Below are 20,206 nucleotides of genomic sequence, written 5' to 3'. Positions count from 1 at the left end.
CAGAACACTTGGGAATTTAAGTACATAACATTATTTTAAATACAGTTAACAACTCAATTCATACAGATTGACAAATGCAATGGAAAAGCAGTCCACCTAACGATTTTAAGAGATTAAATTCTACATTATACAACTCTATGGAAAAACAATAAGCCACTGCAGATTAGTATATCACATTAAAATATATTTTAAAGTATATTTCCCCTCTTAAATGGCAGTGATTATGCATTAGTACAACCACAAAGCACTTGTAAACTTTTTTCTGATTAACATCATCCATGTCTGTGATAACAAATTGTTGGGTCAGCTCCATGGTCCTTCCTAGATAAGCTTTCTGAGTTTGCCTATTTTGACAGTTACAGCCTCTACTCATAAACGTAGCCATCCATCCAGAAATGCCTACTGTCTGAGGTTGGGGAGCAGGTGCTATATAGGTAAATCTGAAGAAATCTCTCACCCTTCTAGAATTAGAAAATTGATGTGATTTGGGCATTGGAGGTATAACTGTATACGACAGGCAGTTTATACTTATTATTTTTTAGGCAGGAAGCTTTGCCAAACTGAGTAAGTTTCAGGCTAGAGACAGCTTTAGTATGATTTCTGAGTTCTCTCTTTCTCTCTCAGTGTTAGGAAAGGGGGAGACAAGAAAGAAAGGATGACTTCATCTCAGCTTTGCTTTTAAAATGCCACTAAAAGGCTTATTACAGAAGTTGCTTTATAAAAAAGACCTATCCACCTGAGCTTTAATCCGGCAAGTTGCATTCTTAATATATTGATGATTCTTGAGAGCTAGCAATAAATCCAAGTTGTAACAGGATATATAATAAAGTAAATACTGTTTGTTTTCACCAAGATTCAAAATCTGTGGCTGTCAGGAAGTCCTTAGCATGTGCAGTGGAATGCTAACCAATTAACCCAAATCTAACTAACAGCACTGACAGAAAGCAGCTTCTTTCCTTGAAATCCAAACATCATCTCAATTTGATTTTTTTTCATCCACCTGGGAAGAAAAGATACATCAACTTCCTTCAACACTAGGAAAATTCAAAATGTTTATTCATAAATTTTCATTCACCTATCTTTAATTTACAATATGTGCACTTAAACAACAGAAAAGTGAAATATCAAATTTCAAATGAAAATACTGACATAATAGATTCAGTATATTTCTTAGTCACTATTTTGTATGTATGTATGTATGTATGTATGTATGTATGTATGTATGTATGCATGTATGTATGTAGTCTTTCCCATTCCTATTGTCTACTTCAGGTCTGAGATGCTGTCTCCCTTCGGGCACTTCTCCTCTAAGCAGGCTCTTCATCATAGAATAACATTTCAAAGGTCAGATCTCTCAAGGTAAGTGGTCAGGATTCCATTCTTCTTTAGAAAATGCTCTGCTGGGTCTAATCGGGTGGCCATGTGTGATCCAACCAGATTGCTTTTGAACAAAGAGAGGAGTCAAAGAGAACTTGGGTTTCCAGAGAAAAATAAAGTGCTGCCCCCTATAAATCACAGTCTCTGTAGAATAAGGTGTCTTCCTAAAGAGGTAGAAATAATAGGGGGGTGGTGTTGTAGATGCCCATATTTCAATGATACTGAACAGTGTATCTTTAAGGGCTGCATCTTTAAGGGCTTAAAATGGACTGACTCCACTCATCTCTCTGATTTTTTCATAAGTAAGCCAGAACACCAGTGACCAAGGGGTCTGAAAGATTAACCAAAGAAGTTAGTGCATATTTCAAATAAATTATTAATATTCTACATATATGCATACACATCTTTGAATGATGAAGTCATTGTGAATACACCTAGGCTGAAAACAAACATTTTGGTATTTTTCATGTCTTATATTTCTCACAGATTTCTCTGAACAATTTACAGTAGAAAAGAAAGGTATTGATATCCCTTTTTTGATGAATAAGGACACTGAGGCTTAACAATCAAATGCCTTTTATATGTTGTGGATCTAGACCGTGGGCTTCTGGCTTCCATCCCAGGGTTCTTTTACTGAACGTTACTGGCTAAAAGGCTCGGACTCAGCATGCCTGAATCCTAGGCTGGACTCCCCTACATGTCGTTTGTGTATAGACCATGAGAAGGAGGCACTTAAGAACTTCAAAGTGAAGATGAAAGGTTATCCTCTGGGAGTTAGGTCACAAAACCAACACCTGCTATATCACAAAATGGATATAAAAATTCACATCAAAGAGAGAGAAGAATTTCCAGCTCAAAAACACTTAACTTGAATGAAGGTATAACTGTACCAAAGGGAATTATATATAAAGAGATGAGAGTTATTCGTCAACAGAAGATTTAAATGCTAAACACACAGAGGGATATCACAGAGTAAACACTGGAAGCAACTATCAGAGAAACAGTGTCTTGGATCCAATTCCTGTCTGGTTTGGTTTGTAGGTGATGGGTAATACTGACCAGAGAGAAACTCGATCATCCTAGAGAAATAGGCTTAAGCAAGTAGAATGTAAAACATATTTGGCTAGAGAGTTTGTAAAACAATATGTGTATCATATATGTTTGGAAATATTAAGCATGTTATGTTGGTAGACTAAGAATTTACTAGTGGAGATCACATCTTGGTGAGTTAAATGTATGAAGACATGGACAAAATAAAGAATGTGAAGCTGTGATGATACCATATTCTTGTAACCACAAATGAAGTGAGCCAAGCATATGCCTATTAATGTGGAGCTAGACACATAAGGGCTCTTGGTTTAATATTCTTAAGTATTAATTTTTCAAATAAGCTCTTCCTGTTATTTTCCTGTGTTCAGCAAGCAACCTTCTGATTAAACTTGGCTCCCCATACAGCACAGATTTAGAAGAATTCTGTCCAGAGGACTTCAGCATCTGGATCACTTGTCAAGTGTGTTTCTCAATGTGAATGAGGTGATACAGTGGTCTGCTTATCAATTTCAATGAGTTCAGCTGAAATGAATCTGTATTTGTAAGGCCAATATACTTGGAAATGCTCATGAGTGAGATTTCTAAGATCAGGGTCATGCACTATGGCAAATCAACAAGGCAATGATCTCTGGTTGTTTACCCAGCCTTTCTCTGGTAACATCTCATCATCACTACATATTTTTTTCTTTTAAAACTTCTATAACTAGCTGTAGGGTCTTGAGAAACTCAGTATACTGTATTATTTAGGAATATGGAAATATATAGCAAGCGAGTACAGCCTAGGCTGAGATATTAAGAAAAGATGAACAGATCTGTAGTCAATTCTTAGCTCTGCCATATACTAGATATATGAACTTGAGTAAGTTTCTTATATGTTAAGCCATGGTTTTCTCATCTGAAAAATAAGAATAACACTATCTGTTTTATGTAAGGTTTTTGTAAGATTTTAAAAAATAATTTACATGTGTAAAGAGCTTAGTCCTATGGTTGTTACACATTAAGTACTCATATTTTTTGTAATCTATACTTCCTGGGTCTCATGTAAAAGAAAATGGGTCAGTTTAAGTGGTCTCAGTATTCCTTTGTCTTTGGATATTCTCCTTGCCCATCACTCCTCCTGACCCTGATTTTGTTTTTCATCAATAGTTCCGCCCATCCATATAGTCTCCCATACTAGAAACCTAACAGTCACATTTCCTTCTTTTTCTCTCTCACATTCCTTCTTTTTCTCTCTCACATTCTGTATCAGTTAATAAGTCCTGTGGAGTTAACCATCAATGTCCCTAGAATCTATCTTCTCTCCATATCTACAATCATCTCCTGGCTAGACCACTGTCAAAACTTCCTTTCTTGTATCTTAGCTTTTAATGTATCTTCTATATTGCTGCCAAAGTAATCTTGTCACCAAACAAATCTTAGCACATCGTTCCCATGTTTAAGCAGCTGTTTACTAACCATAGGGTTACACATGAACTATGAAACTTGGCTCACCAGGTTCTTCTCAAATGAGTTCTTAAGTACTTCTCTAGAATTCTCTCCAGTACCCTCCTCTGAGGCCCTATTTTCTCTCTAGCCACAATGAATTTTCTGTAGTTCCCTAAAACATATCAGGGCCTTCACTTTTATGGGTCATATGGCCCTTCCTGATCTGGTCCCTGTCTCTCTCTGACCTCACCCTGTGCTGTTCTCTTCTGTGTTTCTGTTTGGCCTGCCTGCTGGGCTTCCTTCATTTCTTCGAATTCATTATGTTCTCTGTCCATTCCAACTATTCTTTCTACCAAGAATGTTCTTTTCCACTCTTTTTATGAGGCTAAGTCCTACTCATTCTTCAAATCTCAATTCAAAAGTCTGTTCTTCAAGAAGATTTTCTTAATATCTCAGCCTAGGCTGTACTCGCTTGCTATATATTTCCATATTACCATGCATATTCCCCCTCCCAGTCATCACTTCGAGTTTCTTATTCAATGTGTGTCCTCACCTAGACTAGAAGCTTTAGCACCAAGGCAGGCACTGAGTACAACACTTTGCATGGTGTAGGTGCTCAACTAATATTCTATTATATTGTATAAAGTACTGATTGTTTGAATTTCTAAACCCACAACTCATTCATTTTTTAAAAATATTTTTTAACTTACAAAATACTTGAGTACTTTGTTTTTATTTTGTTATTTTGCTTAAATAAGTTTAATTCTACATCTTAGTTCACTTCAGTAAAAACATCCGAACTAAATAAAAATGACAGAATGCTTTCTTACTAAGCAGAGCTTTGTGGTAATAAGTATTAATGTGTAATGCGACATTTGCCATCAAGGTAACAAATTTTGTTTGAAACAGTAACATTTTCATAGGAATGGTCTCTAGTATATAACCTGTATACCTGTCCGGAATTATGATATTTTGGCTAAATAGACTACTAAAAGCTTTACATTGCAGAAAATCTATCTATTGACTTTATAATAACAGAATATCAACTTATTCACTTCTGGATGTAAATGAATTACTTTACCTTAATCTACCAAAGAAGGTAATAGAACTCTGAGGAGAGGTAAAAAGGAAACAAAAAAGAAATATAAAAAAGAAAGACAGAATTGAGGTTTGGGAACCGGGCCATGCCAAAAAACGAGAAGGAAAAAGGGAAAGTATTTACATATTAAAAGTAACTTCAGTACAAACAAAAACAAAAGAAGGAAAGACCTAACTTTACCATTCGCAGCCAAGATGGTAAAAAGCCTTTGTACAGACTCATGAATCCTTCCCCTTGAACAGCTTGAATCAAGCAGTCAGTTGATGATTTATACAAAAGTCCCCTAAAAAGGAAAGAAGACAATTTTGTTATATTTCTTGTGTGTAAATAGATGTATAAATAAAATATTAATTAAAAAAAATAGCCGAAGGAAGCTTACTATAAATTAAATATTTTCTGCTAGTTTAGGGCAAATAATATTTGTGGTTCTACATACAGTAAGTCCTCACTTAATGTCATCGATAGGTTCTGCAACTTCACGCAAAATGATGTATATAATAAAACCAATTTTACCATAGGCTAATTGATATAAACAAGAGTTAAGTTCCTATTTTATCTCATCAATGTTATAAGGAAATGACGAACAAAATGACATTATTACCTCTTCTGACTTTAAAGATATTTTCAAGGTTGACTCTTCTGATTCATCCCACCCTTGGTCTTATACTTAGAATTCACTCTACCTGATTGCTTCCAGGGAGAACATGCTGTTTTATATCAAATCAAATTTTCCATGTTATGCAAGTCATGAGCTTCTGAAGAAAATGCTTTGCAAATTCTCAGCAGAGTCTGTTTTCAAAACTCTTTGAAAACAATAAAGTCACAATAAATACCTTGTGACTAAATGATTATTAAATTAGCTTATTTCCCCAAAGGCACAGTGCATTTTCATCAAAGAGCAGGTAATTGCATAAAAATAATTTCCTGGTTGAACACATAAACACATAAATACATTTCTATTAAGAATAAATAGGGGAAACATCTTTAAAGAACAATGTTATTATAGACATTCAGACACACGGATACTGAAGACTTTCTATCTACCTTCCTTGCTTATCTCGTGGTTGATTCATTATTCGGCTTTTGATGACATCAGCTGGTGTTCCCAGAATAGAAGCTACCAGTCCAGAACATAAACTGTAGATACAAATAAGTGAATTGAAAGAGAATATGTAGCAGTTGCTCGATTTTAAGAAAAGGGAATTTAATATTTAGAAAAAATAGAACACAATATATTACTATAATATTCTTTATAATAATGCTCTTTTAGCTTAAAATCAATGCTAAATTAATTCATTAAAGAGGTAGATCAAAAGAAAAACAAAAGAATATCAGTCAATAAATATACATTGAACACCTACTGGTGGTAGGTACTCTTCTAGGAGAGCAAGACAGATAAGATCCTGTGCTCAAGGCATTTACACTCTATTTGGGCATAAGCAGAGGAGAAATGAATAATTTCAGATGCTGATAAGTGGTATGAAAAAAATAAAATGGGGTAATGTGATAGGGAGTAACTGGGTGACAGGCAGTAATAGAAAGTCTTTTGGGGTGACAGCAGAACTGATACCTGGCAAGAAGGAAGCATCTATGTGAAGAACTGGAGAAAGAGTATTACAAGCAGAAGAGCGAGCTCAGAATGCTCTTGGAGTGTTTAAGACAGGGAAAGCAACCAGCATGGCTGCAGTATCCTGAAGGAGTGAGAGTCAAGCCAGATGAAACACTAAAGAAGTAGGCAGAGATCAGCCCATGAAGGCTATTTAAGGAGTCTGATTTTATTTTAGATATTCTCTCTTTGCCCATTATGCTCTAACAATATAACTAAGTGTAGTTCTCTATACACCATGCTAACACCGCCGTGCTTTTAATTTTCATTTGGAATGTCCTATGCCCCAGATAATGGAAAATTCCTTTTCTTCTTTCAATCCATGCTCAGGCACAGAGTCTGATGAGTGTTTGCTCATCCCCCTTTCTTTACTCAACAAGGCTAATCACTTTCTTGAAAAAGGCTTCTTGTCCATTACACAAAAGAGACAAAATGGATGTGGTCAACCTACTGCAGAGTAAATCAAGAGTGTCTAAAAGAATAACTGAAAGGTTTAAAAACCACTAGCAGTTCGTTATGTAGGCATGAGAGAAGCAATATGGGAACATGATCAAAATTTCATAAACACAAAACTCATTAATTACTTTAAACTTTTTCAGGAGAAAGACATGTGATGAGAAGAGGGGTAGGGTAGTTAACCTGAATCATGGAAAACAGAAGAAGGTCTAAATGCCAGAAGCTGGGGTCATGGGAGTCTGAAGAAGAGCTTATGTTTGGCTAATGGAAAGCTAGAAAGAAAAACTGCATAAAGCTTTCCTGTTCTTCTGGCACATCAAATACCTCACAAAGATAAAGACCACTGAATTCTGTGCCAAGGCTTTTGAAATCTCTGAAGGCTCTGTGGTAGGAAAGTTGAAGCTGCATTAGGAATCTTCATATTCTTTTACTCTAAATTGCCATATCAGAAAATACCTAGACTCTTTCTACCTCTTTCAGGTCAAGATTTAAAATTCAAAGGAAAAATCACTCTAGAACTACTTGAATTCAAGAGAAGGAACCCATATAACCTATTTACATGTTCCAGCAAATGACCCAACTATGCATATAACTTTCCTTGGGTCTCTGATCACATGACAGGCATTACCTATACAGAAAGAATGTATCGTTTTGCCACATATATTCTAATAATACAAACTAAAGCTCTTTTTACATTATTTCCTATTTGTTCAGCTTCTTTGAAACTCAAAGTTCAATATCATTAATTTTAACATACCTTCATATTTTCACATAAAAATATCTTAACTAACACAAAATTCACCTAAGTTCTAAAGCTATCTACTAAAAAAACCACACAAAACTAATCAAGAGGTAAGGAATAGAAAAGATGCAGGGTAAAAAACAGCTACACAGCTTCTCCCTCTTTGCTTGATAGACTGGAAGGAAACAGTACATTCTGACTTGTTCATTTACTTCAGAGATGCTGGTTGCCAGCTCAGCTATACCTAAGTGGCAAGAGTGGAAACTATTTCTATCAGAGTGTAATATTAATAAACTCTTTTTAAAATGGGGGTAGCCCTTGTAATTGATTATTAGAGGATTTTTTTTTTTTTTACCTGCATATTAACCATGTCGAGGGCCCCTTCAGCAACTGTGGGCCCTACCTGTCACATAGAGACTTTAGGACGCAGCTTACCTCCCATATTCACCAGCGCTGCTCTTTGTATATTGGGTACCCAGCCTGCCCAAAGCCCACGTATTCCTCCTTCAGCTAAGATTTTTGCAAAAGAGATTATTTATTTAAATCTTATTTAAATAATATTAGTTTAAATAAATATTGAAAAAAGAGAGCAAATAATGTATTTAAAAGGTCTCAAATAAGATGGCATCTAGAGTCAAAGGGAGAAGACACAGCGGTAACAGGGATGTCAATTTTGCCAAGCTACTTGTAATGGGTGTTGCCACTGTTGCTATTGACTTTTATCACTCCTTGCTAGTAATACACCAAAATGAGGCCCAGGACACAGCTAAAGAGGTAATGGACAGAGAGTGACTGGCAAATCTTTTGTTCTTTCCAGGGGACCAAATAGCTATCTACAAGATTAGTTTAAAATATTCCATCAGCACTGTATCAGAATCAGCAATACTCTTCAGGATCAACTAAATAATCATGCTTATGTACAATCTTCACACAGTGTGGGCTAAACTTTTACAGTTTTACCTCTCAACAGTCTCAAGATTTAAAAAAGGGGATTATCCTGGTCTTCTTGTTCTATATAATTTTCCGACCATTAATTCAACTCCTCAACTTTCCTCTGCTTCCTTTATTAACATACCTTGCCACCTGCCTTCCAATCTCACTAAAATCCTGGCCATAGTTTTCAACTGTTCCTGCCTTACCCCAGGACTTCATTTTAGTCATACTATTTTTTTAAATTGTGCTAAAACATACACAGCATGCAATATACCATTTCCACTACGTTTAATCGCATAGTTCAGTGCTTACACCATTCCTATTCTTCTTCTTCATATCAAACTCTCTTTTCTTCAGATGTTGACAGCTTGTATAAAGCTCTCTGTATAGCTGCAATCCCCTTCGAGCCTCCATGAGCATTCACTGTATTCTATGACACAACATCCAGAACTTTAAGATCACATAGCACTCTGTACCTACTTAGAGTTCAGAGTTAGCAACTTCTGAGCTGCCTCATAATACCAGAACTTTAAGATCACATAGCACTCTGTACCTACTTAGAGTTCATAGTTAGCAACTTCTGAGCTGCCTCATAATACACCAATCTATTTAAAAACCTAATCCAGTGGGTGGAGCTCAAAAATGAACCAAATACCAATCATTTCATTTTCTCAAAAACTGAATTAGAGAAGAATAAGGGTAAGTTATTTCAATTTAGGGCTGGAATATATACTGATGGAAATCTTAGGTCTTTCTAAAAAAGACATATCTGTTAAGTGGAGTAGTGTACATTAAGTAGACTTACACCTGCTGAGAAATTCATGAATTGTAGGTTCAAAGTGTGGGATTTCAAAGACCATTTGGGTAGAAAGACAATGACAAAGAAACAGATATCACTGTGGGAATTTCAAGCAGACTTGAATATAACCTGCTCCTAGAGTAGAGCATAACAATGGAACAGACAAGCATCTTAAAAGATAGAAAAGTTTCACAAGATGACTTGACAGGTAGTGACTGGGAAGAAAGTCTCACAGGCAGAACAAATAGCACACACAAAGACAGTGGCGGAAAGAAGGTAAAAGTGACTAAAGATATAATAAATATGTTTATAGGGATGGAGGTAAAAATGGAAGAAGGGCTAAAATCCTCAGTTTTCTCTATGAAAGAGGAGGCTGGACTATTGGATAGAAAAAGTACAGTGTAGACTGTGATCACACCTCAGTGGGAATTTGGAATGGGAAAGAACAAGAGCAAAGACAAACAAAAGTATTGCCCTAGCAACGCTAAGATAATACTTATTTTTAAAAAGGAAGGATGACAGAAAACCACTCTAGGAATATTAAGCTAAGGCGAACCTGAATTCAGCATAATTACATCTATATCTGTGTTTCTCCAAATATCACTGGTTTGACACTATTAATATACTTTGGGGTTGTCTAAATAGTGTAATGGGTTCTAGAATCTGGAAACAAGATCAGAAGCTAAATAAAATCACTATAATGTTAAAGATACTAGACATCTATAAAATAACTCACTCCAATGGATATGTGAAATTGTGTCGTAAAGAGATTAAAGCACATACTGTTCCTGCCTGAAATGCTCATCTTCCTTTCTCTGTAAAGAGCCACAAACAGCCCTTCAAAACATACGTCTAATTCTATCTCCTTTGTAGGACCTTCTAAGTCGTTAGTTTTCTCCTTCCTCTGAACTCTACATTAACTAGTCACTTTCTTTCAGCATTTACTGTCCACTGTTTTTACAACTGTCTTGATTTCTGACTTGGTAAACTTTTGTACCAGTTACAAGGCCCTGCACAGTGTCTTTAACATAAAAGATCTTCAAATATCTACTGAACTGATTTGGAAAATCCACCATCAGAATGTGACCCTGGGAGGGTCTCACCAAGGTACAAATATTTGGGGACGTTTAATCTGCAACATTCTACAATTTTGTTTTTATTTTCCTATTTTAACTTCAACAAACTTTAAGAAAATTGCTCTCTATAAATGTATCACCTTTCTCTAAGTGTGTAATCACTAGATTCCCAATCAAAAGAGATAAAAAGTTAGAATGTGTGCCAAATATGAAAATGGTGATATAGAGAAAAAAAAAAAAAAAAAAGAGCCTAAAACTAAAACAATCACTTACCTAGATAAACTGTGAGTCATGATATTGTCCTCGAGTGGTGTATTCAATACCAAGTAGTGTTTCACTGTATCGTAAGTGGTTAAATCTGGGAACAGAAAGAAAAAGAAGGGTTAAATGTTTATTTATTCAACAATGAATATCTTTTGAATCTTAAAAGAAGGTGTGGGGTGGAGAGGACACCTTAGAAATAGTTTGGTCTCATTACTGTCACAACTAAATTATTTGTGGAAATCCTTCACACATCACTGTAGAAAGAGTGAAAATGCTCTAGGGAAATTACTCAATTATGATGTGACAACATAAAAGACTGCTGCCAATATATGTTATTAAAAATAATGAGAGTTTTTCATTTTCCCTAATGTGAGTACTTATAATGATTAAGACAATTAAGCTTCTCGGAAATCAATAAAGTTTCCATTACCTCCCATATTCACCAGCGCTGCTCTTTGTATATTGGGTACCCAGCCTGCCCAAAGCCCACGTATTCCTCCTTCAGCTAAGATTTTTGCAAATGCATGATGTACACCACGATATCTAAAGGAAATAATAATGAAATGTAAAAACTATGCATTCCTATGTACAGAATGCAATTGGGTAAGCTTCACCTATAGCTGTTATGATTTTGAGTAAAATAACATCTTAATTATTAGAAATAATTATCCAGATTGTTAGAAATTATCAAGCAATCCACATAAATCTAATTTCTAGATAAACAATAATCCTTCAGAAAATAGCCAACGTTTAATTAAATATTTTTTATGAAAATCTTTATAAACCGCGTCATATTCTTCTCATATTTTTGAACAGATTAAAATTCTTCTTGATACTTTATATCATCAGTGCACAAATTAATTATAGGAGGGAACAGTGGTTATCAGACCTCTGGGTTCATTTTACTTGGTGGGAGACCTGCAAATTTTGTCATTTCACTAAGTAACATTAAAAAAAATTGATCCTCACATAATCTCATAAAAGATGATATTTTTAGATTAAAAAGTAGGAAAGACAGCCTTATCATGAGAAATTTTAAAACTAAACACTTTTGCCTTTATGAAAATTTACTATCTTATTCTTATTTTGCTCATTTTTCTGTACACAGATTAAAAAAGTGGTGCTGAACCATAAAAAAGTCTGGATTTTATGTAGTTAGAAATACCTGGAGTCAAATGCTACTTCTACCACTTACTAGTTGTGTGGCTTTTACTCAGGAATTACACTCTGTCAGGTATTACACCCAAAAAGATCATTTGACATATTTATTGGTCATGAATAATTGCTATTATGCTACACAGGGAGTTATGCCTATTAATGATGGTCAATGCAGCTAAAATGTCATGCACTTTGTAAACACCAGACTTCTTTAATATAGATAAGATGTATTTTATTTCTGAAAAGTCTATGATGTGTATATTATGATTCCAAATTACATCTGAGGAAACTGAGCCTTAGAGAGGCTAAAGAATTTGATGAGAGTTACAGAGCTAAAATATGGTAAAGATGATTTGAATCCCAGGTTGTCTGATCCCAAGGTTCATGTTCTTTACAATGACAGTCAATGATTTTTACTATAGCAAACCAAAAATTTCTGACATTAGAGACAGAGAGAGGGAAAATACTGAGGCAATAAGTTAAAAATTCAGATATCCCAGAATCCCCAAGGCTCTCCTTCTCCAACCAAGGCAACAATACTTCTCTCTGCTATTTAGTAATTAGACCTTGTTACAAAATGACAAAATAGGCCCTAGGATTCTGTTGAATATTTGGTTAATTCGGAATGGTTCCCTTTTCTCCTCTGCGATGTGTGCTCTTTCCCTGTTTGAAAGGCTGAAGGGAAGCCTGGACTGCTGCAGCCCAACCTCATTTACTGAGTCAGGTAGAGTAGCAGAGTGAAGAGCAGTGGTCAGTGGTGAACTCCCAAAAGAGGATCCAAACCCTCCTCCATCTCTGGCTCAGCCGCAGACCTGCAGTCTTCAGAGGATTAGACCCTACATACTCAGCACAATGCATCCTGTACTTTTCCTCCTGGGAGGAGTCTATCTGTCTTCGCAATTGTACTCCTTTCCCGCCGTAACTGACTAAGTAGTATTCTTAAAAGTTGTTGCTCATGAAGTCCTTTGAAGGAAGGCAGACTTTGATAATATATGCCAATACAGAGGAGTTTTTAATATCACAAAGGCATAATTTTAAAACTTACTTAAACTTTGGAAAACAGGAGAAGCGGGAATAGAGAGGGAAGTGGGAACAATTTGCAAGATGAACCTTGCTATTTCCCTTCTCCTGGAGAGAAAGGAAAAGAAACCAAGCTTTTGGGTACCTTATGAGCCAGGCAGTCTATCTTGCAAACCTTTTGAGATGTCCTCTTCTAAAGACAAAGAAACAGAGACTAGAAATGTTTAGTGACTTCCACAACACCAAGGCACAATGGCAAAACTGAAATTCAAACCAAGGAAAATTTCAATGATCAAACTCTATATCAAGCAGCCTTGGCTGGGAAAAGGAGCGCACACATAATCTGATAAAGAACATGCATACCATATCACAGAGAAAAGATCCATCTTAGCTCTCTTCTTAATGAATATAACTTTCAAATTAAAAGAGTTAGAATTAATGTCTTTACCAAATGCTGAATTACAAAAATGCATACATCCATTAGGTAAATGTTCAAAATATGATGGTGGCAAAGGGGAAAGGAAAAGTATCAGTTGATGGGAGAACTTACCGCAATGGTTTTCCTTCGAGTTTCCGTTTTCCTTCCATTTGCATCTGGACCTTCACTAGGTCAGTTGGGTTGGCTAAAAATTGGCCAACCACACCAGCCATCATCCCTCCAATCACTGATTTCCTAATTATAAAAGCAGATACATTTTTAAAGGCTATCATTAATGTCACAAATTTTGTAGTGAATAATACCAAGTTGGTACAGCCCATGTATGAGATTTAAGACAAAGTAAGGAAGAGACCCAAATAAATCACAGAGGAAAATAGATGGTTCGTTTGTTTAGAGATGGAAAGGTTAAAGGACCCTAAGGAGTTGAAATTCAAATCTGAAATTTCAGAGGCCTTACATGGCCTGAAAGGCAAAGGAAGGGCAGTTACTTCAGAGATATAAACATCTGAACTAAAATTTAATTGCAGTTAAATTCTGACCACAGAATAAAAGCAGCATAGAAGTAATCAGTCTAGCAGACAAAGGCTGGTAAGTCGAATTTTACAAATTACTATATTGGGCAGGGAGTGAGGGGTAAAAACTTTCCTCTCTTTGAAGAAACTCTTTCCCTAGATTCTTCTTTCTCCTCACCTTCCAGAACCAACAGTGATCAAGCCTAGACTATTATACTTGAACAGGCTTTGAATCTCCCTTCTTCTCTCCATTTCAGGCCCCAATTATCTTTTATCGAGATTATTGCAATAGTCTCTTGGAGAGAAAAGGACATTTTTTTTTCCTTTTACTCCAAAACAATATTTGAAGAGGTTCAAATGGGTTTAGAGTAAAAAAAGGTCCGTATCCCCAGTTCCCTTCCTCTTCCTCTGAGGCAGTCACAATTACTAGTTTCTAAGGCCTTTCTAGAGATAACAAGGATGCATTTAATGAATGCTTATTATGTCAGGCAGTGTTCTAAGCATTTTTAAAAACCTCATCTAATTCTCATATCAACCCTATGACATTACTACTACTGTATTTCCTCTTTACAGATGAGGAAATGGGCATACAGTGGTTAAACAACAGCTCCAATCACACAATTTAGTGGTACAACCAAGATGTAATTCCAGGCTACCTGAGTGCAGAGCCCAAAGTCTTAACACTAAGTTACAACTGACAGTTTGTGCACACAAACATACATGTATAGATATTCCTTTTTAAAAGCATACATGTACAATGCCAGGTCGTATACTGTCTTGCACTCTGATTTTTTTCCTAAGAGTATATCTTGAAGGCTATCTCTATCAGTTCATAGAGAGCTGCCTCATTTAAAAAAAAAATAGTTTAAAAGCATTCAATTTTATGGATACACCATAATTCATAGGCCCAGCATAACTCTTCGCCAAGAAATTTGAAGATTTACATGACATTGCTAGGCCCTATCAAACTGCCTTCCACGGAACTTGTATTAATCTACACTCTTACAACCTGTGAGAAGGCCGTTTCTCTTCACAGTAATGAGCACAGTATGTTGTCATTGCTTTTTTCTCTTTGCGAATCGCATAACCACTATCTCCTCTGTAATTGCTACATAATTCTAATTCTTTAGGAATCTGTCTCTATTACTGTGAGATCAATGATGGCAGGGATATGTCTTTCATTACTCCAGCCTCCATATTAAGTATAAGACTGCCATACCATAATCATTCAAAAAATACCTACTGACAGAATGAATTGTTCTGAATGGGTCAAAAGATACCATGAGATTTTTTTTAAACGAGGCAGCTCTCTATGAACTGATAGATACCATGAGAGTTGACTTCATAGTAAAATATTTTCTTTGAACTACTTAATCCTTTCCTTTCTGGAGGGAATTACAAAATGCAATATATTCCATCATTAACTCTGGAAAAGCAATTTGTATAGCTTAGTACATTACTATTTTTCAAAAACAAGGCCAAGAGATTTTGCCTGGAAGGTGAAATTTTGCTTATTGCCCTTATCATTGTGACTTGGATTTTTTTAGCCCAGAAAATATATTATAGGTATCTTTATATGTTAGTCATATAAAACTTTCCATATTCTAGCAAAACTGTGTTGTTTCTCTGTATATGTCGTAATTTATCCAACTACTTTCAAATTATTAGTAAATTTTTAAAAATTTGTTATTACCAACACTGCTATACTCAATATCTGTGTATACGTATGGCTTTATGCCCAGATACAAGTATTTCTGAATTATAATCATAAAGAAAGAGTTGCTGGGTCAAAGAATTACAAATTTAAAAATTTTAAGTCTACGGCCATGCCACCCTGAACATGCCCGATCTCGTCTGATCTCGGAAGCTAAGCAGGGTTGGGCCTGGTTAGTTCTTGGATGGGAGACCACTTATGAATACCAGATGCTGTAAAAAAAAAAAAAAAAAAAATTAATAAGTACTTTATGCTTCAAAAGGCTATAGTAACTTACATTCCCATTAACAGTTTAATAGTTAATAGTTTTAATTAATTTCCATGATTACTGGTGAGTTTGAAGATTTACATGTTTAATGAACATTTGTATTTCTTCTTTTGTGAACTTCCTTTGTGTTCTTTATATGTTTTTATTGATTTATAGTTCTATGTAGCTCTAATAAAGATTTATATTATTTATATAACCTCTTTGTCTGTTTCTGATATAAATGTTGTTAAGTGATATACACTTTACACTCATCATCGCATCTAATCCTACAAAAACAGATACCTGATGGTAGGTATTACTTCTACATCTGAGAGAACTAAAGATATAAAAGGTGAAGTGGTTTACCTAGGTTACATAGTAGTAGACCAGGAATTTGATTCGAGCCCATCTCCGTATGACTCTAAAGCCCAGGATTTCTCAGTATAAAAAGGAATATAGAATTCTATAAGAATTCTCCTAATATTAAAATATTAATAATATATAGACAATTTATATATATATATGTACATGTATGTTTGTATATATGTGCAGTAAATGCTCGATCGTTTGAATTTATATTGTAAATACTTATTATTTTAAGCCTTTAACATGAGGCAATTTTGGTATAAATGCACAATTTATACAAATCTCATGAATAAACATTAAAGCCTTAGGGGAAATAGCATATATTTTCAAAATAAGACTTACCAAAGGGGATAATGCTTATCTTCACTTTTGCCAAACACAACTTCACGAAGATGTTCATATGTGACCATTCGACCTCCAGAATACACTGTGTCAAATGGATTGAAAAGGTGAACTCAGCTATGTTTAATAAAACGAGAGAGTATCCTGACCTGGCCTACCCGATCTCTCTAGCTGTGTCTTTCTCTCATGTACCCTATGCTTCTGACACATGCACTTCTTGATGTTTCTCTGCACGTGGTATGCCTTTTTCAGCCACAGGCCTTCTCACATGCTGTCTGATCTTTCTTAAATGGATTCTCCCTTCTCTGCTTTGCTAACTCCTCCTAGTCTTTCAAAACTCAATTAAGAGAACTACTTTTCCAAGAAGTGCTCTCTGTCCTTTCCTTGTACAAGAACTACTTAGGCATACATCTAACATGGCATTTATCATATTAATTAGAGATTAACTTGACTTTCTTTCCATCAGACCATGAGCTTTTCAAGGTAGGTTTTCATTACTCCATATGCCCTAGTAGAGAGCTTCATAGCAGGCATTTCCATTTAATAAATATGTATAACTTCATAGGACAATTTATTATAGTACGGTAATTTTTCAGTCAAATGTCAAACATATGAAATTAATCTTAATGGTAAAACTAGAAAGAAAATATTTTAAAAAGGTGAGAAATAAAAATTATTAAAATAACTACATGATATTCATATAGAGGTTTTCTTTATATTTAAGAAGTTTGATGAAGTATTAAGATATCCAAAAACACAGAGTACTAAAACAATACTTCTAGACAGTTCTTGATGAATACACTCTAACTTCCTCATCTAAAGAACCGAAGTTTTAAAAATAAGACAGTAAATATTAGTACTTGAAAGTTTTCCAACCAAGAATCCCTTCATATTTGTGGAAACATTATGAATGTAAAGGAGAAAAATGCCACACCTGTCCTACCATTTGAAGCCAAGTTTATGTTCTCCTATGCACAGGCTGAAAACTTAACAACTCTTATCTTTGTGAGTGCCACTTGGGAAGCAGAGCAAAAAAGTATTCTCATTTGCTGTGAGAAATGTGAAAAATTACAACTATTTTTCTTTAAGAGTAACCAAAGGCCTACAAAGGTAGTTAGGTATCCTGGGGAACTGAAACAAAAAAATCACCTGCTTTGCATTTACTCTATTGCCAGAGTTGCATTAGATAGTCATCCCTGTTCTCTTTCAGAGTATCCTAGTCTCTAACGGATGAGACAGAGACTGGTGAGATTTGGCATTGTATTTTAATTTTCAAAAAAAACCAGAAAATTAAAATTTTATGTTTAAAGTTTTTGAAATGGAGAAAAATATCAGGCATTTTTTTCTTTCTTAAACTTAAAACATTAGAAAAAATTTCAAACACACAGAAAAGTAGAGAATATAACTGCCTCTATATCTATACTTGATATTTATCAATTGCTACCATTTTTGCCATATTTGCTTCATTGCTTTTGCTTAATATTTTAAAGTACATTACAGACATCAAGACAGTTCATTTCTAAATACTTCTGTATGCATTTCTAAAAATTTAAGGCAATAATTCCTTAATTACAATTGGTAGTTAGTTTTCTTCTTCTTAAGAAACTATATATTCATTTATCATATTAGTAGAAAAAACTAACTGGTTTTTGGATATAGCCAAACAGAAAAGCAGAGGAGACAAACTCAGAATTCATAACAAACTTACCAGCCAGAATCAAGATAAATACCTACGTGTCTGTAAATGGCGGGTGTCACTCCTTGCCAAAGCTTTAGAAAGCCTTCCTCTTGGACAATCCCTAGGGCTGTGCGCACCATGCCCCTATAGGGAGCAGATTCTCTTGCACTGTCTCCCAATCGTGCAAGGGCAGCTTCTCCTTGCATTTGGAGTCGAGTTTTTGTGAGATCCAGGGGAAAAGTTGCTAACAACAACAACAAAGAAACAAAACGAGGGGGAAACCCACAATATTCAGAGAAACAAAAATTCTAAAATTCTAAAATCATAAGACTAATATTTTAGTCACCACAAGATTGGTGGTTCTCAAATTTTATAATACATCAGAATCAGTTAGGGATATTGTCAAGAGCTGCTAATTTCCTAGCCCCATGGCCAATGGATTCTTAGTAGGTTCATGGGGTTTGGGGGAGTCAGAAATCAGTTGATGCTTATGCACTCCCAAATTCATTAATCACTGTCCCAGAGTACCCCTAGATCACCAGTGGAAAAAAAGTGACAACTTTGGGGTTCTTTTTATTCAGAAATTTCAGTCTAAAATCTACTTTTGTCCATAATTTTTGCTTTCTTTCTAATTGGAATAATTTCAGGTATCCATATTCTGTGGTGTCCTCTTAACTGCAACCATGATTAAGATCCAATGTGACTTTTAGAATACTGTGTTATTTATACTAGGTAGGTTATTAATAAATGCTGGATGAAGCTGAATTCTATAGTTTCATGGGTGATGTTCACATGCAGATGAATCATTGACCGGATGTTTGAGATATAGAAAATGCTATATGGAGTTTATAATGTCATCATTTATACACAAGGGTGGCATGCTCAAATTCTTTCAGTTAAGGCACATATTTCCTGCACTGATAAGTTTTATGCATGGCCTCTTTACAAGTACCGACTGTACTTGAAAATTTTTTTCTAATGTTTACATTTTAGAGATAGACCTTTTACCTTGAAACAGGACCACATTAGGAAGATCAAGCTCCTAACTTTATACACGCAATGTCCCGAATAATTGAAATAACGAGATTCAGATAAGTTCATGAACATTATTGACATTACATAAGTCTTTTCAATGACTACCAACTCATACAAAACCATAGCTATCCTTTTTCCAAGAGAAAACAGAGTGACTGGAAGAGAACAGTAAATCTTACCACAGGTCTTTGTAAATGTAAATATCTTGCTGATAGTTTCCCTAAAACAGAAGTAGTTTACATACAGAGAATTCAAGCAATGCTTTACTGAAATATGAAACCTGAAGTCATAAGATATAAAAGTCTCTATATTAGCACAGGTTATGCCTCTTGAAATAATTTGAGTTTTCTTGCTAGTTACTTAAATAATGCTTCAGGTTCTGATCCTTACTTGTTTTGCACTCAAAATCATCTCATATTCTGATTCTCCCACTTCGAATCACAGCCCCCACACAATTCTCTACAAACTTTTAACAGAAGAAATTTTCCTTTACAAAAGCCATTGGTCACAGGGGGAAACATCAAGGTTTAAAAAACAAAACTGGAAATATACGTAATCATTCAGCAATCTGTTTTTTTTTTTTTTTAAGTTGGTCAATTGTATTTTAGTAAAAACAATGAATAAAAAAATTCTCAGATTTGGGAGGAGAGAGAAATTAAAAATCAGAGGGTCCAAAGGGCAAGAATGGAGGAGCACAAAGGGCAAAATAACAGATCGTGAGCGGGCTCTGCTGGAAATACAAAATAAATTCATTTTAGAACAGGACAAACATTTATAAATAACACATCAGAGCTGTTGCTGTTTGTTTTAAGTGGACAAGAAAATGAAAGGGTAATCTTCAAATGCACAGTGAAGGCTTCCCAAGGAA

The 20,206-nt window shown here is 35.1% G+C and overlaps 1 protein-coding gene and 1 pseudogene across 12 annotated transcripts in view; one reads left to right on the top strand and one right to left on the bottom strand.

The window, feature by feature from the left end:
- The window catches only part of SLC25A27 (solute carrier family 25 member 27), a 29,561-nt gene that overhangs the window by 8,022 nt on the left and 1,333 nt on the right, over positions 1-20,206 (bottom strand). For 4 of the 12 annotated variants that reach the window (XR_002779113.1, XR_895609.2, XM_023527675.1 and 1 more), the window contains exons 2-8: positions 18,356-18,547; positions 16,626-16,710; positions 13,556-13,678; positions 11,258-11,370; positions 10,837-10,921; positions 5,996-6,088; positions 5,132-5,234 (exon numbers count right to left, since the gene is read on the bottom strand). Coding sequence is in view for 9 of the 12 variants with exons in the window: in XM_023527675.1 (XP_023383443.1) it covers positions 5,132-5,234; positions 5,996-6,088; positions 10,837-10,921; positions 11,258-11,370; positions 13,556-13,678; positions 16,626-16,710; positions 18,356-18,547 (794 nt within the window). In the remaining 3 variants the exon portion in view is untranslated. The other 8 variants (XM_023527674.1, XM_011354780.2, XM_011354776.2 and 5 more) reach the window with 8 other exon arrangements.
- Positions 15,773-15,891, top strand: LOC111736218 (annotated as a pseudogene).

The sequence above is a fragment of the Pteropus vampyrus genome, unplaced genomic scaffold (genome assembly GCF_000151845.1).
Source record: "Pteropus vampyrus isolate Shadow unplaced genomic scaffold, Pvam_2.0 Scaffold18, whole genome shotgun sequence".
In the NCBI taxonomy this organism is placed as follows: domain Eukaryota; kingdom Metazoa; phylum Chordata; class Mammalia; order Chiroptera; family Pteropodidae; genus Pteropus; species Pteropus vampyrus.
Note: the sequence above shows the minus strand (reverse complement) of the source record. Positions and strands in the feature narration are given on the sequence as shown.